At 36.7% G+C, this 26,627-nt stretch overlaps 1 protein-coding gene across 3 annotated transcripts in view; it reads right to left on the bottom strand.

Moving 5' to 3' along the window:
• Nucleotides 1–26,627, bottom strand: part of LOC129242694 (protein furry-like) — a 110,219-nt gene that overhangs the window by 22,994 nt on the left and 60,598 nt on the right. For 2 of the 3 annotated variants that reach the window (XM_054879489.1, XM_054879491.1), the window contains one exon: nt 14,479–14,707. In XM_054879489.1, coding sequence (XP_054735464.1) covers nt 14,515–14,707 — 193 coding nt within the window. In that variant the 3' untranslated portion in view covers nt 14,479–14,514. Of the gene's footprint in view, nt 1–14,478; nt 14,708–26,627 lie in introns of those variants that run through there. The other variant, XM_054879490.1, reaches the window with a different exon arrangement.

The following is a 26,627-nucleotide window of genomic DNA, read 5'->3' on the forward strand; positions in this document are numbered from 1 at the left end:
GTCTCATTCTGTCATCACTAGAAATATGAAAGCCTTTTAAAATTATAATTAATTTAAAATTACCATTATCATCAAGGCGCGCGGTATTACCGAGAAAAAGTCAAAGGGGAAAGCCAACGAGTACATTTTTTTGTTTTAAAAATCCATAATTTAAATGACGAATAAATGAATCTATGGACGGTGTACCATACACAGTGATATACGATAACGAAAATCAACGCTTAGTTAAGCCTGGACGTTTTTTTTTTTTTTTGAATAAAACCATTCTTTTCAGCTTACTTCACAGCATTACTGAGTCATTTTTTAAATTCAAACTCACCATAATGTTCGCATTATCATTGGTGTAAAAACACGAAGGCAGGGCCAACATCTTTGACCAGTTCTATTTTATATTTTTTATAGTATAAATTTGGACCGCTGATTGAATATTTTAATTTTATTGTCGTGCTAAGTATGGCATCCTTAATTGATGTCAAAATTTTGGGGAGGGTTTGAACCCCAAAACCATCCCTATCTTGCGCCCATGGTTGTATGCAAATGCAAATATGAATATAGAAATTATTGACAGCAAATCTGAAACTTTTTCATGTTATGTTTCAAATTTTCTATTCACAGTGGCGGAATATTGTCGCAACAGGGGCGGAGGAGTAGCAAGTGCGTCCACAAGTCGACGTGCCATGACGCAGCAGTACTGGAACGAAATACACGAGCTCCACCCACTTAAGTAATGTAGTTGTTAGCTAATGCAAATTCAAAATTGACATAGTCCATCGTTCGCATAAGTAAAACTGAATATACAAAGTACTTACTTATATAAATACATTTTATTTATATTGACATATGTGACTATGTATGTATGTATGAATATACTTTATATATAAGAGGTAGAATTTAGTATTTTTATCAAAGAACTCGATTTTAAGTGATACAAACAAATTTTTAAAGCTATGTATTTTGAATAAAAATTACATCATAACTTTAAATGCACAGATGGTCAGCTAAAGAATTTTATGTGCTTATGCCAGGGAGATCCATCTAGCTAGTTCAGAATTAAATGCGGCTATCAATAAAAATCACTTGACTACTGTTTAATATACATACATATACATATATTTCTCTTAATAGTAAATAGTTAACCTCGTCATTAAACAAGAAACATTATATCATTTGAATTACTTCCGCGGCTTGCTCTAGAAACTGTGAATCAGATTTTTCAATGCATTTTCGCGAATTTTGACACTAATTTCAGCAATGGCGCATCTTCGATTCCAGTTTTCAGCTCTATAATCGTCTCTCAATAGTTGGTGCAACATTCATACTCCACCGTGACGAGAGCATATTACCATCGCATTAAATCAAATTTGGCAGTTGTTATAAAATAAACAAATGGGTGTCGAAATGTTGAGTAAGGTTGTTCGCATGCAACGCAACGCCGTCCGGTTGAAACCAGGTGTCCTCCATGCCATTTGGGGAACAATATTGTAAATTGAATAGCATAGCACAATAAAGCTTGCCAGTAGCCATAACGGCGGCTTTTCGCTTATTTTCCGCACCAAACATAGTCACCAGAACTAGACGGAGCTCAAAAATGAATGGTGGTGTTGGAGTAGGTATATATTCTTAGAATTCAAAAATCTTTGCGCAGTATCTTCCAGGCGGAAGCCATAGGAAAAGCTTGTAGGCTACTAATCGCTGACTCCTCTTTTAAAAGCAATACCGCTATTCTTTGGAATAGCCAAGCTGCAATCCAGGCACTGGATTCGGCTACAACAACCCTTAAACTAGTGGAAAAAAAGAAATAGACTTACCACCTTGAGAGTAAACTATAACGTTACCTTAATCTGCGTCCTGGGCATCCTAACATTGCATAAAACGAAAACGCGGAAGAACTAGCAAGAGGGGATCTGCCAGGAATAACATTCTTGCAGAATCGGTATTCACTGGGTGCAATCAGGAATGTAATCTTGATCAAAATGGGCATTAATTAAAATGTATACGGCCATAGTTGTAATCAACCGGAGAAAAAGGAAACTATCTTCCACTTCCTCTGCCATATGGAAGGCGAGGATTGAATACATCGAAAAGCTGGCCGGAATAGACGTAAACAGTCTTATAAGGTTTGTCAATCTCACATACTGAATATAGTCGTGAAGAAATAATCGTATAAGTTGTTGTGAGCGAGAGTGTGGCAAAAAAATGGTGCGGAAGCACTAATTGGATTCTTGGTGAATCACCACTTCAACCAACGAACCAACCACTATAGCTGGAAATGAGCTTCGCCTACTTGTTTTTCTCATCTTCAGCCAACAGGTCTTCAGTAGACTGAAGCTAAAGGGCAAGCTTTATTCAAGCGAAAAGCCATATCTAACTATAAACTAAATTATGGACACATCACGAATGTCATTATAGTAGTTAGGGTTAAAAAAAATTAATATTACAAATTCCAAATATTAGATGAATTATCTTGTATATGAGGCTAACTAGAAATGTATGAATTTTCAAAAACTGCGTCAACAACATTGCTAGGCTCGCACGACAATACTCTTTTTTCCTGCGTTCAGTATGCGAGTTCAATCAAACATTCTTTAAACTGTATGTAGACAGCTAAATTTTTATATTTCCTTATAATGTTGCATGAGCTCCTAAATCCTGGTGAAACTGTTGATAAATAAATTGAGTTTCACCGTGCTTAAAACGTCAATAATAAATATCGAAACGAGCACTACAAAGTATTTTCCTAGATGGCAAATCGCACGCTGATTGATTTGACTTAAAAAACGAACAATTTTTGTGTATGAGACTTAAAGAATTGCGCGGAGGTATGGGAAAAATAGGCATGAAATAGGTTTGCAACAATACATATCCTTCTTTTTTTTGATAACCGCAGGAATCGCAAGGCAATTTTCATCGAATTCAACAAGGTTCATTTATCCACCCTTTTCGTGCTAGCGCCAATTAAAAACAAATGGCCCAAATGCCTTCACCCAAAACCAGAGGAGACTTTGCAGTACCTTTGCTACAAACTGGAATAAATTAATTAATAAATTACTTCAAATAAAATAGTTAAATGTTCCTTCATCCGTGAGAATTTTTCATTTGCCGTGACCCATGAAAATATTTCCTGTAATCATTTTGTTCACCAAATTTTAAACCTCAAAATACGTTTTTAATGAGCTTTCATAAAACTTATTATATTTTAAAAATTAATTTCACATTCTAACGGTTTTTTTAATTTTTAACAACGTAGTATGCGACATGAAAAGTTTAGTAGGCCATAAAAAAATTCGAAATAACTTTTGCAAATCTATCGTTTTATCTCGTTTATACGTTCAGAAAATATTAACAAAGTCCGGGCTGGCTTCGGTTTTTGCACAGCCTAAAAAACGTGACAGCGTCTGCCAAACCGATAATTAGCACCGCTAGAAAAGGCACTTCCCAAATCACTCCCAAACGTTTTTCTTATAATAGATATTCACTTCGTTTAAAAATTCACAAACGGCTATATGGCTTAAGTGTTAACTTAATGAATGTTTGGCATATAAAAAATGGATTAAAATATGCGCGAAAATTAGCTTTATGCATAAAAAATGTTATTAAATTTATGTAAAACGATTAGCTATTCATTGTACACATTTCCTGTAAAAATGTTAACTTTAGAAAGTAAATAAAAGCCAAACCGCTTTAAATGATTAAATTTCAATCACGGTGATGAATTTTGTATTAAATATAAATGTAAAACGTAAGTATTTTTTTGTTCACATGTATGTAAAAACAAAGGAACAGCCTATTACATAGGCCATAAACGGAGCTAGGAATTTAAGACTGTTATTCTTGCTAAATACTTGTCTTGTAATAAAAATTTTAATCAGTAGCTACACAATGAAATTTGAATGTTAAACAGTGTAAAATCACACAAGAGATCCATTAGAACGTAAATATTTAAGAAAGGGCTATTCAGATCGGCTAGAATATCAACGCTTACTGGCTTCTGCGGGAAACCATTGTACGATTGTCGGGATGACAAAATAATGCTTGCTAATTTTGCTACCTTTGTAACTATCACACGCTGTGTAAAAGCAGACAGCGATATCTGGAATGGCATATTCTAACTGACCTAACCGCCGACTTCTCCTAATGAAAAAAATAAAGACGTAAGTAACATAAGGTAAGTAAGTATCACTGAATTTCTTAAATCACCCTTTGATAAAACTGTGTATGGGTTTGGTATCAAACGGTCAACCTTTCTTTTTATCCCTACAGATAGTCAGATGGCGGCCGCCGTTGACGAAAGCGTTGGTGCGTGACTACCATTCGAAAATGCACAGTTTCTAAACCCCGTGCAGGAAACACCATTTGATAGAAAAAGTTGTTTCTAATAGCAATCGCCTCTCGCAGACAATGGCAAACCTTTGAGTGTTTTTCGCTATGAAAAAGATCATCTGCCATTCGAAGGCGGCGTAAAGTTGCAACGTCAAGACGCACACTACCCATAGGAGGAGGAGCTTGGCCTAAAAACCGCCAATTATATATGGTGAAAAGGTGTGGTCAAAATCGTTAACCGGTTCTCAGAGAATTTTAAAAAATTAGCTGATTGGCTGACGTAACCGAGGTCATGATAGCGATTTGTTTACGAAAACACTGAGTTTGTGTTGGTGATATACGAAAAAAGTTCTACATAACAACGACTGATTGAACGCATTGAACTGATTGAATACGTGTGCAATGAGCGGCCGGAGTTCTGCTGCCGAGTCCCCGGTAATGTGGCAGCCAAAGTTACTCCCACAATTTTGTTTTTCACCATAGGTGATGGTCAAACCTGATTAAGTATCATCCTTGGTTCGTCACGCACAGCAGTTTGCCAACTGAAGAAGGCATTGTATAGAGGATGATACGACATCTGAGCACATTTTGTGTAACTATCTGGCCGTGGGTAAATAAATATTGGCACCTTTAGCACTGAAATAGTTGACTGCTGAATAATTAGGAGTTCAGCTGCCCTCGCTTTCGGTAGGGAATCTTAATGAGTGTTTAGGTGTTCAGAAATCAACCTGTAGTTTTATTGTAATTGACATTTTTTTGTCATTACGATAGTATGAATTGCAGGAGGATTTTTAGTTAGGAATCAGATTATTGATAGATTGCAGGCATTTGTGTTTTAGGAATAGCATTTTTATTTACCTCTTTTATTTTCATTTTTTGTAAAGATATGGTTCATACTACAACAAAAATCATATAACTCAAAGTTTAAAACCTTGCAAAAAATGTTAAGCTTTTTTGTCAGGATTTTTAGAAATCTAAAAAATAGGTATTTCTTGTTTTGGTCATGGAAAAAATATGCGACGGCCCTCGGTGTGTTCGAGAGAAAGATTCTGCGGAGAATTTATGAACCTTTGCGTGTTAGCGACGGGACAGATGATAGGACGAGACGTATGTATGATAAGTAACTATGTATATATATGGACATAGCACAGCGAATTGAGAATCAGCGGATCCGCTGGCTATGTCACGCCATACGAATCGACACAAACGCAAAAGCTCTCTGTTTCGGAGGACTAAGTGGACAAGGACTTGGTTTCAGTTGACATTTCTAATTGGCGTCGATTGGCACCTGAAATAAACCGGTTGAACATGGCAAAAGCCACTTAGGCGGTTAGTGCGCCAATAAAGCAGAGTCAGTTGTCACACACTTACACAGTTCTTTATATACATATTTTGCTTGCACCACCCAACTTACTGCAAACAAATTAGTTACTAATTTCATAAAGTGCTGAAATTTGATAGTCTTCACGACAACGTAAGTACATATTTTGATGTACATGACAGTTTCAAGGGATGAAACCAAATTATAAACTAAATTAAATGTGTTGAATATTTGCCTGTCAATCATTAAATGAAACCCTAACCTCTTAAGAAATATGTACATAGGTAATGTCACAGGCGAAATGAAATCCTTTCGCTAAACAACCGCTGATTTATTGAAATTTTTATTTTCACCATCCAACTGCGAAACCACAAATATACTCTCATATGTACATACATAAATACGCAGCTCAATAATGGCTGAGACAACAAAACATATCACGCCAACTACCTCAACCTTCACAAGGATAACAGGTGCAATCGCTGGGATTATTAGCCGCCCTTTTTGCTATTTACCTCTAGAAAAAAAACAGTTAAGTATTAGATAGTAGGTACAATTTTAATAATACTGCTGCGGTCAAAACCCATTAAAAATATGATTGCGTTCATCTTACTTTTGTAGTGTTAATCTTTTGAACTTTTGTTTTTCTAGTGACGTTAAAATTGGCGTTGTTTTTAGTAAAAAAAACTTTCTTCGCTTTGATGCGATTTTTAGTTAAAAAATTGATTCGCTTTGGGAAGCTCAAATTGAAAACGATTTCTGTGGAACTATGGTATTTTTTTGAGGTTATGGGCAGTTGCTTGGTGCGTGACTACCATTTCAAATTCACAGAGAGAACGTAGGTTCGAATCTCGGTGAATACCGTGAGTGTAATGACTGCGCAAAAGTGGTTTTCAAAATTCCGAAGTGGTAACTGCGACGTGGAGGATGCCCCGCGCGCTGGTCGCCCTGAAGTCGTTAACTCCGACGCCTTGCTCGAACTCGTGGAAGCTGAGCCAAATTTGACAGTCGATATGATAGTTCAGAGGTTAAATTCATCGCATGGGTTTCAAAGCTTGGAAAATGGGTCCCGCATAGACTTTCCGTCGCCAACCTTCAGCAGAGAGTGAATGTGTGTTCTCAGCTGCCGTATCGTTACTGATGATGAAAAATGGGTCATTTACAATAATTTTTTTCGCAAACGCCAATGGTTAGATAAAGATGAAACACCAGAACCGACCCCTAGAGATGGCCTTCACCCTAAGAAGATTCTCCTGTCTATTTGGTGGGATATGGCCGGTATTGTTTATTATGAACTTCTGGAACCAAACCAGACGATAACTGCTGATTATTATTCCCATCAGCTATCAAACCTGAATGAGGCACTTAACAAAAATCGACCGCCTTTAGTGAATAGACGCAAAGTTTTATTTCACCACGAGAACGCAAGACAAACATTAGGCAAGTTGAACGAGCTCGGATGGGAGCTAATGCTACATCCACCATACTCTCCAGATATTGCAACTTGTGATTATCACCTTTTCCGTGGACTTCAATCCCTTCCTTAGAAGAAGGTATAAAAAGGGATATCGAAGCGTATTTTGGCTCCAAGGACAAAAAATTTTTTGAGCAGGGAATTAAAAATTTGCCTAAGCGTTGGGTAGGTATTGTAAATAATGAAGGAAAATATATTATTGATTAATAAATACTTTAAACATCTTTTTGATTCATTTTAAAACCACATTTAAAAAACGCACGAACTTATGGACTGACCTGATATTTATTGAAGGTAATATGGATCGCTATATATACAAATCACTATTGGAAGTCAATCTGAAATCTTCGGTGGGTGATTTGGAGCTTCACCCAGGTTGGGTCTTTCAACAGGATAACGATCAAAAGCACGCAGCACACATTGTGAAGGATTGGCTGCTTTACCTGGAGCATGGCAATTAAATACACCACCGCAAATCTCAGATTTGAATATTATTGAACATGTCTGGGAAATTTTAGATCGAAAAATTAGAAAAAATCCGATTTCAAGCGTTTCAGTACTCAAAGAACGACTAATAGAAGCTTGGAACAATATAACTTCTACAAAGTTAACAAATGTAGTCACCTCGATGCCACGATGGCTTCAAGCTGTAATTGATGCTAATGGTGGACCAACTAAATACTAAGAAGAAATATTACTTAGAGTTAAGTGAAGTTTTTCACACTGGAGTGATTTGTGTACTGTATGTAAACTTTTGTCAACGTTGGGTTTAGGTTTTTTTGCCATAGCTTTGCTATTTTATGTTAATGTGAATGGATCTTTTTAGGTTTATAATGATTAGAAAAAGCTTTCAAATAAAACTGTGTAAACACATTTTTCAGTAAAGTTTTTGAACTTTCAATCCAGTGGAAATGGGGGGTGTGTGTAGACTTTTGTTGGTCACTGTATATATATAAAGTATATTTTTACTCGTTTTTCCTATTTAATCTGTACAATCCTATTGTCTATTATTTTTTATCGAAACTACAGTGCCAATCAAAATAGTAGCAGCGCGACACGTTGCAAAGTTTTGACTGCGTGTTCATTTTCTAATTAATTGTTTTCGCTTTTCAGTTCTACATGTAACAAAGACCATACAGCTCAAGTTTTACGCTTTGTAAAAATTTTTGCATATCGATTTTTTGCTAAAATTTTTTATGATTTTTAAGCAACATTGGAGCTCTACTTTCACAATTTCACGCCGAATGCAATTGCCTTTTGTTAATTTATATAAATTCTATCTTTGATTTGGTTTCACCAAAAATAGCCAAACGATCTTGACGGCCTCGTGGTTAAATAATATATTATGAAATTATTGTTGGGTATGGGAATAAGTTTCCGTCCTTTCTTAGCCAAAGATACGAATTATTCAACATTTTCGACGCTTAGGGTTATCATAATAAAGGGTATACCAATAACAGGTGTTAGGTGTTAAGCAGGAGAGATGAATAACGATTTTTTATGGTCGCAATTAGATGGTATTGATCTGGACAACGTTTATTTTCAACAAGACGGCGCTACGTGCCACACAAGCAACGAAACCATTGATCTTTTACGGGAAAAGTTTCCGGACCGTGTTATCTCTCGAAGAGGTGATCACAATTGGCCACCGAGATCTTGTGATTTAACACCTTGTGACATTTTTCTTTGGGGCCACGTGAAAGAGAAGGTCTACGCCAACAGCCCAGAGTCGATTCAAGACAGACAGTGTGAACTTAAGCTATGAAAATATGGGCATTGTCTACTCATTTATTTTTCAATTTCTTTGCTCAATTTGTGCATGACGGTTTCAATAACAAACGAAAGACCTGCCGCCCAAATGAGGCGTCCTCGTAAAGTCATATCTGACCGAACGCTACTTTCGTGTTAAACAAGGAAATTAATACTCTAACCTGGAATAAATAAATACTAGTGTGCCGTGAGGAAGTATTTTTGGACCGCTCTTATATTTTTTATACAGCAGACCCTTGCCGATACCCCGAATAGCTGGATCGCCACTTTCACCGACGACACTTCTATTCTAGTAACTGGTAAAAAAGGAGGAGCTGCAGCCAAACTTCAAATTGCAACAAATGCTATTGAAGAATGGACAAAGACTTGGCACATAAAATTGAACAATGCCAAGTAAGTTCGTGTAAACTTTGCCAACAATTATACTTCTAGGTGCCGCAATACCACATACAAACACTGCATAATGCTCAGTGCTAAGTTTCGATGGGAGGAGCATATCATATAAAACTTAAACGGCATGAAATCCATCTGGTAATGGCTAATTGGACGAAGATCAAAGCTCTCCATACATAATAAAATAGCTATATATGTATGTACTTATATAAGCACATTATAAAACCTGTGTGGTCCTATGGCACGCAATTATGAGGTTGCACCAGTCAAAGTAATATAAGCAGACTTCAACGACTCAATTCGTTCGCAATGAGGATATTCATCGTGGCCACAAGATCTGAAAGATCTACGCTGGCTGAATAAATTAAAAAACTCGCTCAATCTTCCGATACACGCGAATGAGGAAGCTAACAAACTCCTCAACACCTCAGTGTTGATGGCTGCTAACTTACAAAAATTGTCTAATGAAAGACTCTTTATAAGCTTGATTTCTACAAGGATATTAATATGGTATACACCTCGCGGTAATCAATACAACATCAGCAGTTTTGCTAGTTTTGACTAGTTTTTTTTTTTTTCTTTTGAAAATTTTTTTTTTTTTTTTTTAAGTATAGCTCATGGTCAAACAAAAATTATACAAAGCCAACTTGTAGGCTTTATATACATCAAAATCAAATTTGTATTCCCATTCCACGATGTTTAATTAAAATTTCTATAACTAAGATTTCTGTTTCTATATGTATGTACATACATATATCTTAATAGTTCAAGTTTCAAGTTACTTAAAAATCCCGTTGATTTTTTACCCGCCTCATTTTTTCCTTAATAGTGTAGCACATTTTCTCCATATAGCAAATGCACGAATTTTCTTTATACATATATTCTCTTTCTATTTTTGTTTGCATAAAGTAAACTACTGTGGGACGCCTAAGTCTCGAAGCCGCGCCCATTATGTTTATGTATGGATGTAGTATACATAACTATGTTCGCACGTGTATAAGCAATGGATACATACAACTAATGGTATTGATTTTCGGATTTTGTATCATCTGATCTAGTTTTTTTTCTTTTCTTGCGTTATTCGCATTTAATTCTATCGCCGTATCGAAATTTAATATGTTTACACGATTAAATCGATGTCAAGACGGACAAATGTCTACATACTTACAATACTTGCATACAAGTACATACCAAAATAACTTACTTTAGGGTGAAAACTTTACTTAATCCTAGATATTGTTGCTTCTTAGTATTTAGTCGATCCACCGTTAGCATCAATAACCACTTGAAGCTGACGTGTCATCAAGACAATTAAATTTGTCAGCTCTGTAGATGTTATACCTACTCTTTCAGACTTCTATTATGCGCTCTTTGAGTAAACTGCGCTAGAAACGAGTTTTTTTAATGCGTTTTGCGTTCCAAAATTTACAATAAATGTTCAATAATATTTAAATCTGAGGTTTGCGGCGGTGTTAAACACACCATAGTAGAGGTTGAATCGATTGTCCACTGAGGACCACACTCAGGCTCATAGCCTATTGTGATGCCGCGTGGGGAACTTGACTTATCTCCCTTAAAACCACTGAGTGCTTTTCAAAAATTTTAGGAGATACCTGACTTCCTCAATACTGAGATATTCCCATTCAATAAATAATTTTCTACCTAAAATAGTAAATCTACATCTGGATAAGAGCAGGACAATGGCATAGGAAGTGCGAGATCGTTTCTTCCACTTCCTTATCTAGACAGTTTCTGCGGAAGTTACGCCCCAAAGGATGGGTTTGTCTGCCTATTAGGCAGTACCCTATTATAACTGAAATCAGTGTGCCAAGACTATGCTTATCTTGGCTAGCAGAGATTTTGTTCGTTTAGCACTGAGAGTCGGCCATAATTATCGGGAGATTGTACAGGTGGTTTCATTACGCCATTTTTCATTCGCTGCTCGTACAATTTCATCAAATATAAGTAGCTTACATGTCTGTAAGGGTATGCCTATGTCATTGCCTGTGTACCTACTCAGTAAACTTGGTGCCAAGTTTCGTTAGTTCATCGACCCTACAGTTACCCTCAATGTCACAATGGCCAGGAGCCCATGTTACTTTTAGGTGAAACGACTCAGCTATCTCGTTAGGGCATGTACTTCATTTCAAGGTTACCTTGAAGGTTGTCTTCTGTTTTGTAAAGGACCTTATCGCCGCCTGGCTAGCAGTGAAAATGTAGATATCAGCTTCAGGTATCGCATCACACTGCACCAGTGCCACGGCTTTTATTATTGCCATCAAACTGAAGAATATCCCCAGATATTCGAAATATAAACCTCCGCCCACCCTGTCCTCGAGCCTTGAGCTATTATGTACTTAAATACATGGATAGACCTTCCCTGTCTTACATTGTCCCATTTCCACTCTTCCTTGAGGGTAAGAGTATTGTGAACGTTGTAATGGCAAGCGCAGGCGAGAGTGCATAGTCCACCAGCATAGGAAACCCTCTAAAATGCCCGTTGGGTTTTATCATGGCCGTATCCCGGCCATGGCGGCCGCCGTAGCCGAATAGGTTGGTGCTTGACTACCATTCGGAATTCACTGAGCGAACGTTGGTTCGAATCTCGGTGAAACACCAAAATTAAGAAAAACATTTTTCTAATAGCGGTCGCCCCTCGGCAGGCAATGGCAAACCTCCGAGTGTATTTCTGCCATGAAAAAGCTCCTCATAAAAATATCTGCCGTTCGGAGTCGGCTTGAAACTGTAGGTCCCTCCATTTGTGGAACAACGTCACGACGCACACCACAAACAGGAGGAGGAGCTCGGCCAAACACCCAAAAAGGGTGTACGCACCAATTATATATATATATATATAACAGGTGGCGCTAAAGTAATCCTTCTATCAGAAAATGCTATAATATAAATTCTGCGCTTGGTCCCTAATGTCAGTTCTGTTTTGACATTTGTGTAGTAAACACATGCGAAATACACGTTAATAAACAATGTTACGCTACACTGCTCCAGAACGCGGAATATTGCCGACTATTTATTTGACTAATAATCGGTCGGTGACTTTGGCACAACGTGAATTTTGTCGTAGATTTCCTCGCCGTCCAACGCCTACTGGTGAAACACTGCGACGTTTAGCCGCTCGCCTCGAAGAGACTGGCACAACACGAGATGCTGGCAGACCCCGGAGTAGCCGTTCTGCAGAGAATATTGCTGCTGTAGCCGAGGATGTCATGGAAGCGCCGTCGACATCGACCAGACGACGTGCCACGCAAATGGGTATCAGTCGACGGTCTTTTTACAGCGATTTTTGGTACAGGATTTGAAGGGGTACGCTTCTGGGGCACTGAAAATCCGCGTGTAACCCACAAAGAACCATTACACCCGCTCAAAGTCACTGTATGGTGTGCTGTTTTCTCTGGAGGAGTCATCGGACCTTTTTTCTTCGAAGACGTCGCGGGCCAAACGGTTACTGTGAATGGTGAGCGCTACAGAGCAATGATCAACGAGTTCTTTTTGCCGCAACTTGATGAATTGGGATTGGAAAACATGTGGTTCCAACAGGACGGTTCAACGGCACACACTGCACGTGCCACAACCGATATGCTGAAGGATGCATTTCCCGGGCGCCTAATATCCCGTTTTGGCGATTTGCACTGGCCAGCAAGATCGCCTGATTTCACCCCTCCAGACTTCTTTTTGTGGGGCTTTTTGAAGTCGCGGGTTTATGTCAACAAGCCTCAGACTCTTGCAGCTCTTAAAGACAATATCCGTCAAGAATGTGAGGACCTATCGCCGGGAGTTTTGGCCAAAGTGATGGAAAATGCCATAAAAAGGACTCAAATGGCAATCAACTGTGGCCGCGGCCATTTACATGAAATCATATTCTCGACTTGATGTAAAAAAAATTAAAAGACCAAATAAAAATAATGCACAAGAAGAATCAAAGTTTTTCTGTTTTTTTTTAAATTACAGCCAAAAAACATCGCAAGGTTACTTTTGCGCCACCTTGTATATCCCGCTGTGCGGCAATATACATACAGGGTTTGATTGAAAAGTAATGAGCCTTATTTTTTGTAAGCAGTTTTATTAAACCTTTTGGCTTATACAACTAATATTCTTCAAAATAAGATCCTTGAGCGTCAATACACCACTGGTAGCGGTCCTTCCACTGCAGGAAACTTTTTTTAAACTCATCCGCCGGAATAGCGTTCAATTCGGCTGTCGGCTGTTTTTTGGACCGCCTCGATGGAGTCGAAACGCCTCCCTTTCAGCCTTCTTTTCAGGCGCGGGAACAAGAAGTCCGGAGGGGACAGGTCTGGGCTGTAGGGAGGGTGGGGAAGCACACATCGCAGCGGTTCACATCTTCGTCTGTTTGCGTCGTCGAAGGCCTTCCAGATCGCGCGGGAAGGCTCATTACTTTTCAATCAAACCCTGTAGTATATATTAGGGCAGGTCGATTTAAAAATCGCTCATTTCTCTGTGAAAATCATATTCTTGGGATCAAAATAAGAAACTTTGCGAAGGAACCATACCTCTAAAACGAATTCTGATGCCCCCAATTTGGGTCGAACGAAAAATCCCACTTTGACCTATTTAGAGTGCTCCAATCGCTTCCAAATGTATGACCGACCCCCACTAACTTTGGACGGCCGATCCACCCATGCCAGTGGCACACCCCCTGGAACTCCCCTGGGAGATTCCACATACAATCATTTCAAAATATCACCATTTTTGGCCTTTACATGAGAAAAGAAACTAAAAAGTTCGACCCAAATTGGGGGACATCAGAATACGATTTAGAGGTATGGTTCCTTCGGCAAAGTTTCTTATTTTGATCCCCAGAATATGATTTTCACAGAGCAATGGGCGATTTTTTTGCCTCCCCACAAATCGACCCGGCCTAGTATATATAAACTAAGTTCGAACGAAATTTTGATTATCTCTTCCTCCTAATTATTTCTCCACAATACTAACTAAAAATAAACAAGTAAGCAGCCGAAAGCAATTGCTGGGCATCGAGCGCGGTCAGTACTGTGCCAAAACGTACTAATTTCACACTAATATACAGCTGTGATACTTCCACTTCCACTTTTTTAGTGTCCTAACCACTATTTCAGCTGTACTCTATGTGCACCAACTGATGACGACCCAAGGAAATCCATCTCATAAATTATGCATTAGATTTTATTTCATAACATTTTTCAACACGAAAATATAATTTTTGTTCATGTTATAATGCGTGCTACATTGTGGATGGAAGATTGTCAAACATACCTTTTTCATTTTCGTTGTGCAGTGAAGCAACGCTGCCAAAGAAACGTTTATCCAAGATTTGTAGCAATTGCAGAGCGGTGGAATGTACTTCAACGCGTGGACAACCGGTCATTAGAAGTGTGACTGTGATGACAGATGTGTAGTGGTCACATGGATATTCTCTGTAATAAAACGGTACAAAAAAAAACAAGTTATATAAAATGCACTCAAACCTACTTTTGATACTAATAAGTAATATACTTTAAATAAAAAAATAATGCAATGGAAGTTGCAAGAAGACGTACTTTAAGCGATTATCGGGAACGATGGAATACAGGCATCCTCGGTGCAGAAAAATATTCCACAGCGTCATTTTCAATAACTCAATACGTTCAATACGTTCAGGTTTTAATCAACGATTATGGCCTAATATACACTCGTATTAAAACCAGCCGTTGCCGGATTGGAAGCCATCGCTATGTGTGTCAGTAAATGAGTTGAAACCTCACAGGTAGCGAAATCGGAACTCTGGTGGCAGCTGTAGGCGAATGGTTTGGCGCATGACCATTTGGAAGTGCGCAGGTTCGAATCTCCATGCATCCAAACATCAAATGAAAAAAGGAAAGGTTTTTTCCAATAGAGGTCGCCTCTCGGTAGTCAATGGCAAACCTGCGATAGTATTTTTGAACTGAAAAAGCTCCTCATAAAAAATCATATGCTGTTCGGAGGCGGCGTAAAACTCTTGAGCCACCATTGCATTCCAAAAAGTCACCGTGTGTTGTGATTGCACGACTCGGCCATCAAAGAGCTATACTCTTAAGATGGCTAAAAGATGGAACTAGCATAACTGTCCACAATGCGCGCTGCCCACATAAACAATTCCAGCAAGACGGTGCAGCATGGCATTCGTTTTTTTGGGCGTACGTCAAGTTACTGACATAGATAAACTAATATAAACGACTTGGAAGTCAAAATTCGGGGTGTTATTGGTGAGATAAGGTCGGCAAACAAAGCTTTTAGTAATCGATTACATGCTAAAAGATTTGCAATGAACGGCCAGTAATAAGCTCATTCATTCATTTCAAGTTGACTGGCAGCGAAGTGGTGTTACAGTTCACAACTTTTGTCTTGCAAAGGGGGTCTTAAAAGCTGTGGAATTCACAGAAAATAGCCCCACTCACCCTACAGTCCAAGGCTGGCTTCCAATAACTTTTTCCTTTTTTTTTATTTAAAATAATCACGAACACGAGGATTTTCGGGCGGCAATCAGACGAAGGCGGCCCAGAAAACCATTTCGAAGAGAATTCTAAGGATTTTTTTTTCAGTAATATAATATATAGTGCTTTATGATGTGAAAAAATTGATTTTAATTAAAGGGATTATATTGGACAATATAAAATATAAAACCATACTTCGCATTCATTAAATACTTTAGACCGCGAACTTATCAGCCGGCACTCTTATATTGCGAACCAAGAAGCTTAACTCAACACCAAACAACTTTTCGCTTTCTCTTCTTAACTGATAACCTATTGTCAGTGAATGAACTGCACGTACAGAACTCCAATGCTCCTTTGGATCAGATTGGTGAAGGATTGTTTACGATGTTGTTGCTTATGACGTTACAGTACAGTAACGTAGAAAGGAGGGAAGATTATAGATATAGACATAGACATTGTATAATTCAAATGCTCAGAATGATGAGAGGAATCGATTTAATCATGTCAGTCTGTTCTTGCGCACAATAACTCAAGCCCAAACTAGGGTGTTGTTTAGGTTTGTATTGAAAATAGGCAAAAGAGTGGGTTAGTACGAATGATGAACTCAAAAATGAAAAATCAATACAAGACAAGTTAAAAAAATGAGCGATGCCCGCGTATATCTCGATAACTGGATAATAAAACGCGCCCAAACTTATTGCACGTATTGCTATTGTTCCTCACCTAGATTAGAACCAACATTTAGAAATATTATAAGAATCGGTCAAAAACTGCTTATATGTTAATTTCCGTCTGTTCGTCTGATTCCAAATGTGAACAGCCCCTCCAAATTTTACTAAATTTAGTAAACAGTTCGCAGATATTTGTTTAAAGTTCGGATCGAATTTACATTTCCTTCTTTATTTTCTTTCGAAGCAACGGCAAGCAATTAAAAACAATTCAGCGAGCATAAAAACTGGCTATCAAGCACGGAATCTATGAAATCACATGTGTACTCGTACGTACGAGGGCTGTATGTTAAGTGTCTGGCCGTGATACATAAAAACAATTTTTTGTTCAACATAATCCCCTTCCAGCTTGATACTCATAGACTAACGTTTTCCTATCTTTTGTATCACCTCTAAAAAATAAGATTCCTGTAACCCTTCACAACACACATTAGCTTCAGCAATGACCTCATCGGTTTTCATATTTGATAATACTCACGATCTCAGCAATCTCAAGCACTTTCACTCTGCGATCGTTTATCACAATACTGTGAATTTTTTCAATAATTTCCTAATTGGTAACCTCATTTGTAGGCCAGGTAATTATCATACAGCCCTCGTACATACAGTTTATCTCATAACTCTTTTGACAATGAAATATTGTAAGTAACATTATTTTCTCATTAGATTCAATTATGACATAACACATGGGCTTAAAAGTCCTAGGCCTAACAAAGAAAACACGTTTTCTTTTTTTGTTCAAAATTAGCTTTATTCATCAACGTAATTTTCATTCAGAAAAACGCAATCATTCCAGCGCCGCTCTAACATTTGAATACCACCTTTGCAGCACGATTTATCTTTTGCCTCAAAATAGGCCTCAGTTTTAGCGATAACCTCTTTATTCGAGCGAAATTTCTTACCGGCGAGCATTTTTTTTAGTCTGCGAACAGCCAGTAGTCGCTGGGAGCCAAATTTGGCGAATACGGTGGATGTGGGAGTGATTCGAAGTTCAATTCATGTAGTTTTGTCATTGGTTTACCATCATCAACACATCCGTAAGCAAACGCAGCACCCACATTGTACAGAGCTTTCTCATAGTCAAATGCTCATGCAATATAAAGCCAACACTTTCTTTTGATATCTTTAGGATGTCAGCTAACTCATGCAATTTCACTTTTAGATCATTCAAAACGATTTTGTGGATTTTGATGTTTTCTGGTGTTACTGCCTCGTGTGGGCGTCCACTGCGTGGTGTATCATCGGTGTCTCTATGACAACGTTTGAGGCCAGCATACCATCGTTTTATTGTTATTTCTAATGGAGTGGAGTCCTCATAACACTTTTAAGAAGTGTAAAATTAAAACAAGAAACTATTTTTGATTGTTTTGAAAATAACAAAAGTGGTGTCACCTTTTAGGGCAATAATTCACGAACTAATGAATAGAATATCATGAAATAATTACACAGGTCTGAAAAAGTGTAGTGTCATTTCCGAGGTAATTTTTTGCGTAAAATCCGAATCCGGGGTTTAAATTGCTCTATCACGTCAGGATTTTGAGATATCCTAACCTAAAAGTGCAAAAAACGCTGTTTTTGCCCATTTTTGAGGTTATGTAGCTACGCAGATTTTGCTCTTCATAAAAAAGTAAACATAGTATTTTAAAGTATAAGTCTTCCTCTTTTAAATGCCGTTGAGTTTGCTTTAATATCTTTATTTTTCACTGAGATATCGCATTTTGAAGTTTCCATGTTTGTGAATTTTTCGACTATGTAATCGACCGTATCACGTCTCATGTTATCTCAATGGATTTTCGAATATGAAAGCCCGCTAGTGTGTGAAAGTAAGTCACGAAATACAGAAGAGTTCTCTTAAAACTCAAATATTCGTCAAAATGTGCAAGAAAAAAGTCATTACTATCGCATGTTAATGTTGGCAAACTACTTTCTTTTGCTCTAACTCACGCTTCGCATTCAGTGGAATATTAGGATAATGTTTTTCTTTGTGATGAGACAAAAATAATGCCTTTAATAACCTCGCTGCACCCAAGAGAGTTTAAAGAAAGCCACTAAACAAGAATATTATTCCCAGAGTGAAATTTGGGAAGCTAAGTGTAATGTTATGGACCTGTATTTGGGGCAAAGATGTGGAATTAAAATTATTGAAGACTATTTGGACATTTTACAGAGAAATGGGAAAAGATTCTACAGTAATATGACCTAAAAATACTAATTTCATCAATGCCCACATTTTCCATTGTCAAATATTTTCCTATGAAAACATTTATGAGACAAACTGTATGTATCTAGTTGCATAGGTATGTAAATTTGTGGTCATTAGCCAGTACGAAAAGTTAGGCGAAGGAGAGGATAAAACCTTTTGGCAAATCCATTGAGACGTTAAGGAATTTTAATTTGAAAGAAGCAATCACGTTCACAGATATTACTAAGGATTATGGAATCACATACACATACATACATGTGTACACATGCATGTTAGTATCAGCATATGTAAATGGCCACATGATGCATATGTAGATTCCTTTTCAAGCAAAGCATTTTTAGATTCCAGAAAGATTATACTTGAACATATGTCCTTACATATGTATGTATGTATTTTTCAAAGCAAATCCCGCAGTTGGAGCCTAGCTGAATTTATTTGTACCAAATTTAACACATATCGGTTAGTCGAACATTTGTTTATCCACTCTGCCCAATTGAAAACAAAAAGATAGGTCTTCACACCCAACTCATTGCTTCATTACTTGACAGATTTACATATATTTTACTTTTGTAGCACCAGCCCTTCAGGCGTTGTGGTTTTCGAAGTTGTTCAGGCTTTACTAGCGTTGTAGACATTAGAAATAGGCAACTCCATACGAGAATTTTCAGGCGTGACATTAAGGCTATGGTTTCAGTGGCAGCGAATTTTACTCGCACGAACTTAACGAATATTAGCTTAAGGGGGGAAGCTGGTCTAGAATTTTGAAAAAATCGAAAAATTTTTTTTTGTCTTAAAAGGTGCTTTAGGGTCTTAGAAATAATATACCAAATGAGGGATGCCAGCAAAAATGTCTAAATGCCCAAATTTTTCATTCGACGGCAGTGCCTCGCAGGTATGCCCCGAACGCTATTTACAACTTTAAACGCGTTTTTCTCGAAATCACTTTTTTTAAACTGGCCGAAGACATAACTCGAACAAATCTTTACCGATTCTTACGAAATTTTGACAATACATTCGAAATACCTTTCTCCGGAGACGTACGTAGGATTTTTTATTTATATTACATAGTTTTTTTTTTAATCAACAATTTTATGTCGTTCTTTATAGTGAAAATTGTAACTTTTTGTTCAAACGTGCACCATTTCGCGAAAAAACAAAATATCGAAAAAATCCTACGTACGTCTCTTTCTGTTGTTATATAGAAACTAAAAAAATTTTATTTTTTGATCCAGGACAAAAATTAAGGAGTTTACGTCTTCGGCAATGGACCCACTAGAAAAAAAGGCGCCTTAGGAGAACTGCTGGACAGCGGCCATTTTGAAATTAATTCAGACGAAAAATTTTGTATTTGTACCATGAAAGCTATATTATTAAACCTATTTCACAGATTTTCGATTGATTCCTTTGTTGAGTCAAAATAAATTCATAAAATATGCCCATTTTTTGCGCTCTAGACCAGCTTCCCCCCTTAAGTTAATTCGCGCGGTTAAGGTGGTGTTAGTGCACGGATTCTATTCGCGTATAAAAGCCTTCTATGAACTTTTAATTAGCTTGCGCCAAGCAGTCAACTTTTAAAAAGTGCCGTCTTTGGAATATTAATTTTATGATGAAAAATTAAATATTAAAATATTAATTACATGATGAAAACGTTCCCGGAACAACCGTCAGGTGACGCTCTAAGTCAACTAATTTGAGTTTTGTTTTTGTTTTTGTTAGGTACCATATCAGTGAATTACATTCCTGCCAAAATTTATCATCACAGCTTAAAAACATTTGTAAAAGTTACCTTCAACATGCGGCATGAAACTCAACACCCTCGCTCACTAAGCGATAATACACACAAGTATCTCTGGTGGTTAAAGATAAATTAAAAGAAAAACGACAGGCAAGAAAAACATGACAAAGGAGTAAAAATCTTGAAGACAAAAAACACTAAACTCGGTTGTCCAAGAGCTAAAAGATATTCTCAAAAAAGAACACAACACACAACTACAGAATTACTTCTGTAACCCCTGCCACTGACTACTCACTTTGGAAAGGTGCCAAAAATTTAAAAAGGCCAACTTTAACACAATGAGCCATTAAAATGGAAAATATTAAATGGGCTAAATCAGATCTCGAAAAAGCACACACATTTTCTCGGCACTTATCCCGAGTTTTCACACCACTCCCTAAGCACTGCTCAAAAATTTAAAGACTCCATTGAACTAATTTTCCAAATGGGTCCGCGCATAAAAAAATTTCAAAGAAAGAAGTAAAAGCGGCAATAAAAAAGTTTAATACAAAGAAAGCCTCCAGATATGGTCTCATCACAGGGGAAGTACTTAAACAACTGCCAGAAGAAGATTTCCAATTCAATAAATTCGGCTTCAGAAAGATACACGATGCCATCAAACAGGCGCACACACTAGCAGATAGTATTCACAAAACTTTTGAGCAGAAAACGTATTGCAAAGCCGTATTTCTCGACATATCCCCAGCCTTTGACCACGTTTGTGCCCATTTACACAGGGAAACATTTAGATGGGAAACATTTTGTTCCGGGTAGAAGGACAGCCGCGGAAGAGAGAAGGGAATTTGTCTCCCGTACTGGCGACACGACAAATTTTGACAGTTGCTTCATTTGTTTTCTTCTTTTGTGGGAGAAAGTTCTGAGTTATGTTATGTGTTGGTTTTCAATCAAACGGAAGATATCAACGATGACAAACATCCAAACGCTGCTTGGGAAGTGCAGGATTATTTTTGCTAGAAAAGTAGGTATAATTTAAAAAAGTTATGGGACACGTTTATGTTGAATTCTAATGTTTCCCCCCATTTCTAGATACTCAAGTTAATTTCATTGAAATATTTAAGAAATTGTTGACGAACTTTCTCCGCTTTACATATTAGCGGGTTGTAGAATATATCCGAACCACAAGATGCTAAAGTATTAAATGTCCAAATGTTGCGGAAAACAATTTTGCCCGTGTGACCGCGAATGAAACATTAAAAGAGAATTTCCAGTGTCTCCCTTCCAGATGTCTCCGTGTGTAAATCGGCACTATGGCATGACGGATTGCTAAGCAAAATAAAAGCGAGGCTACCCATAAATTGTTACACTTTGTGAAAATGTAGCTGGTGTACCCCCGGGCAGTTTGATGGGCCCAATCCTATACTTGCTCTACGCAGTTTTTGCAATTGAAGGATTCCTTTAAACTCCAAAAATTACTTGATATTTTAACTCAATGGTTGAAATATTGGAGAATAAAATCCAAAGAGGAAAAATCTGTTCAAGTATCTTTTACTCTCAATCGAAGCATTTGCTCTCACGTGAAACTCAACAATGTAATCATACCCCAAAATAATGTATCGAAATATCTTGGTATGCACTTCGATAGTTTACATACAAGCTTACATGGAAACCACATAATTTCACTAAACATAAGGCAGTTGGAATCAAACTCCGAAATCTGGTACTTAATCGAAATTCTCATGTTTCTCTCAAAAGCTCTTACTCTACTCAGCCATCTAAAAGCCAATATGGACCTATGTCATACAACTCTGGGACACTGCAGCTAAGTCTAACATCGAAGTACTCCAAAGATTCCAGTCAAAAAACCTAAGAATGATTACAAACGCACCATATTACATCACAAATGCCCAAATACATCTTGGAATCAAATTTCTCACAATAGCTGAATAAATAAAAAAGTTTACCACATCACACAATATAAGAGTCCAATCGCACGCGAACTCTTTAATTACAGAAATAACTTTCACACCGATCTCTTTTAACAGACTGAAGAGGAAGTCAACAACAGACTCACTAGTAAAATGTCCTAGTTTTAAGTAAAAGTATTGCTAAATGTTAAAAAAACAGATAGTAATAAATAAATGGATTCAAAAACCAAATAAAGTTATAGCTCCTGGTGACGCTCAAGCATGCATGTCCAGTAGCTTATATGTGTGCGTGTCAGGTGACACACGTACTTGCTTCGTGTCACACATACTTGTTGTCGGCATTGCATGATGAAAATCAAAAATTTTAGATTTAGCGTCATGCACCCGACATAAGAATGATAGAAAGAAGATTGCGCCCATCAGAGCGTACGTGACGTCACGTTTGCTGAGTTGTGCAGTATTGCCAACCATTTGCTCTTGGCAATAAATTTAGTGCTTTTTTATACCCAAAATGCAAAAATTTTTAAGTTTCGTGTTTGTTTCTTTTTTTTAATTTAAAGCTACCAAAACTTTAAGTTAAAAAACAAACTGTATTATTAAACAAAAAAAGGTTAAAAAAGGTCACTCTGAGAAGATTTTAGTGCTAATGAAAATTTTTTTACTCTTATAAAATTTGATAATTTGAAAGTGCAAATTTAATTTTTGGCTCCATTTAAGGTTATGCAAAAATATTAAATGCCCCTCTCTCAACTCTTCTTAAGATTGAAAACCTTTTTACACATTTTAAAAAGCCTTTGACTTTATTGAATGCGAATTAAAACCATAGAGGTGTAATCGTTTCTTCCGGTCATCAATCCTTAGTGAGACATAGGACATTAAGAGTTATATTCATTGTAAAAATAAACAAGAAAATACTAAAGAAACCATACTGACACTTTTACAAAAAGAGTACCTTATCTAGTTACATAACTTCAAATATAGCAAAAAAGTCGTTCCCTTAACAAAAGAGTCTCGCTTAACAAAAAAACCTCATAAATTAAATTGTACATAAGCATAACACATTTATTTAAAAAAACGCACATTTTAAAGACAATTTGTAACGAATACAAAGTTATTTAAGTGATTCAATAAAAATTTGTTGGGTTATTTTCTTTGAATGGGCATTTTAGTGCGTTTTTATATCCAAAGCTAGGAAACACTGCAGTAGCGAGAGAGAGATTTGACTGCCGAAAGCAGAAGAACACCAACAACACCTGCAATCGCGGGCAATGCCACCAGATGTTAAAAAAAAGTAAAGCTAAATAAAACTGAGTGAATTATTTAAATAATTATTAAAAAATGTATATTTTACAAAATTATAAACATTACTTTTAATTAGAACAGCTAGAAAAATGTCATGAAGAAAGAACTAAAACTCCGAAACTAAATAACAAAAAAAAAATGCTAAATCAAGTTACGAAAATGGTAATCTGGCCATGCTGGAGCTAAAATCACGTAACTAGTTGTCAAATTCGCTGAGCGCAAAGTAGCGGGACCACGATAGGCGCCATCTCATTATTCTTTCCATCATGCACCCGACACGCACACATATACATACATAAGCTGCTGGGCATACATGCTTGAGCGTCACCAGGAGCTATTAAAATTAGATATGTCAAACACTAAGTTTTCTTATTTAATATTATGAAGAAAGTTAAATTTATTTATTTAATGTTCGTCACACGCACTTTCAGACTAATTTATGGTACGAGTATAAGTGTTCTACAATTGCAAATTGTAGATAAAATATCGGAACATAAACAAGGAATGATAATCTACGTTATGTTGAATATGGTAAACGAGAAAAAAAGGTTCTCAACAACATCGCTTCATTTCGTGTGATAAAATGAAGCACAAAGAATATTTTTGTTTATTTTTTATTTATTTATTTTTTTTCAATTTGTTTTGCTTTTTCAATAAATATACAAACCATGCAGACCATTCGCTCAATTCGTCGGTTGTTTTTTTTTATAGGTTTCTCAGCATTATGAGGCTTTTCACCAGAGAGCATAAAATGTCAAAAATTTGCTTGATTGATTTTGAATCTTTGTATGCCATTTCCAAATAATAAAAAATTGAATAACCTACAGTTATAAGAAACACACAAATACCGCAATAAAAAATGTAGAAAAACATCACATAATTGTTCAAGCCATTTGTTTTTTCCCCCAAAGGATACTTCACATTCTTTATGTATGAACGTACATATGTACAGGGTTGCCCATATTCGACGGACGCGACGGATTTCGATGACTCTTTGGGCCCATTCGAATCGACAAGGCTTGTCCCCAGGCAACAATCTTTGCGTCAATTGAATCTTATACGGGAATAAATGCAAATCAATGCGGATAATTCGTTGTAAAGTGGTCCGAGCAATGCCCAACTGCTGAGAACGGCGATTTTGGGATGTCCTTGACGACGTCTTGTCGGTTTTGATTTGACCTCTTTGGATTAGAAAGAGCATCACCAGTCGAAAACCTTTCGTACAAACGTTTAATGTTGTTTTTAGAAGGCGCACTTTTCAAATTATTTAATTTTTTATACGCACGTTGAGGTTTCACAATTGACTTCTTTTGTTGAATGTAAATTTCAACAATTTGGGAGCTCTCGTGTGGCGTGTACTGTTCCATGGTAAAAATCTGCTTGGACTGACGCTTCCAACGCGGTATGTCATTAAGCGATCTGACGTCTCTGTCAAAAGATACAGGCTTGCCAGATGGGTCCGTCGAATACTGGCAACCCTGTACAGTTTGTCAAGAATATCTTTGCATAGTGAAGAAAAATTTAAAATTTTAGCTTTGATCGAGAATTCCAACAACAAATAAAAAAGCAAACCAAAAAATGTATGCACACATTCCATTACTGTACTTGTCTACACTACTACTTAATTAATACAAAAACAACAACAAAAAAAGATGTTTACTCTATTTAAAAAGTGTCAAAAAAATCTTTGCATAACTGATGAAAACAACAAAAAAGCAATTATTTTCCGCGAATTTCATTTATTTTGGTTTTTTTTTGCAAATGGTATGGAATGTGAAAGGGGTAAGAAATTATTTAGTTAAAAGTGATTGTCTTCAGTGCTTCAAGTGATCTCAGATTTGAATAAAAAAAATGCCAGGAAAACGAGTTTCAAAAAATATTATTCAATTAATGTATTTCAATCACTACAAAGACAAATCAGCCAGAGAAATCGCCGATATGTTCTCCCTCAAAATTAGAACTGTATATAATATAATAAACCGTGCTGAAAATGAAGAAAGACTCGAGTTGAAAGGGTCTACAGGCAGACCAAAAAAAGTAACGCAGCGAATTGAACGTAAAGTTATTAAAACTATTTATAATAGCCCGCAAAGCAGTACAAGAGTATTAGCTCTCAAGCGGAAAAAGACGGGTTAAGAGTTTCTCATGAAACTGTTCGAAAAGTGTTGCAAAAACACAAATATTTTTCAAGAGTGGCTAGGAAACAAACCCCTGTTATCAACACAAAACGTTGATAAAAGACTGCGATTTGCCACCGAGCACATATCGCTACCTACAGAGTACTGGGATGACGTTATTTTCTCAGATGAGACGAAAATGATGCTCGCCTACCATGATGGACCCCAGAGAGTTTGGCGTAAGCCATATCGAACTTTGGTATCATTTAAATTTAATTTTGATTTCCACGATTTTTTTAAACATTATTTGCAAAAATTTATTTTATTTGAGCATCTTGCGTTTGGAAATGCTATGAAGTTCCTTCATTTTATATATTTTTTTAAATTAATCGCTAAATTCTTTACTTTTTTCATGCTCCCATAAATGCATTCGAATGAAATGAAAAATAAACGAAATAATATTTTTTTTATTATAAATATGCACGCGAAACTATCATAAATGCAGTAATTTGGCAGTTGGTTTGCTTTCAAAGAAACAGAAACGCAAAACAAAAATAATCGTAAAGAAAGTAATATACGAGTATACATTTTCTAGTGTTCTCTATGTTAACACGAAACATGCGATGCTGAAGAAAAAAAGTAAGACTTCTGCTTCTCCAGTTTACTGCAAAAGAAGCGGTTGTGTTACACATAAACATAGTTATGTGCCAACATACCATATATACATATGGTTAAACTCTACACGAAAATGGCTTAAAATTGTATACGCTTATTTAGTTCAATTTTCTGTCGGTATATTATTGGTTTGTTCGAAGGACCAATAATTCTCATTATTTATTATAAATTTTTTTTTTCATTTTATTTACATATGT

The sequence above is a fragment of the Anastrepha obliqua genome, chromosome 3 (genome assembly GCF_027943255.1).
Source record: "Anastrepha obliqua isolate idAnaObli1 chromosome 3, idAnaObli1_1.0, whole genome shotgun sequence".
Taxonomy (NCBI): Eukaryota; Metazoa; Arthropoda; class Insecta; order Diptera; family Tephritidae; genus Anastrepha; species Anastrepha obliqua.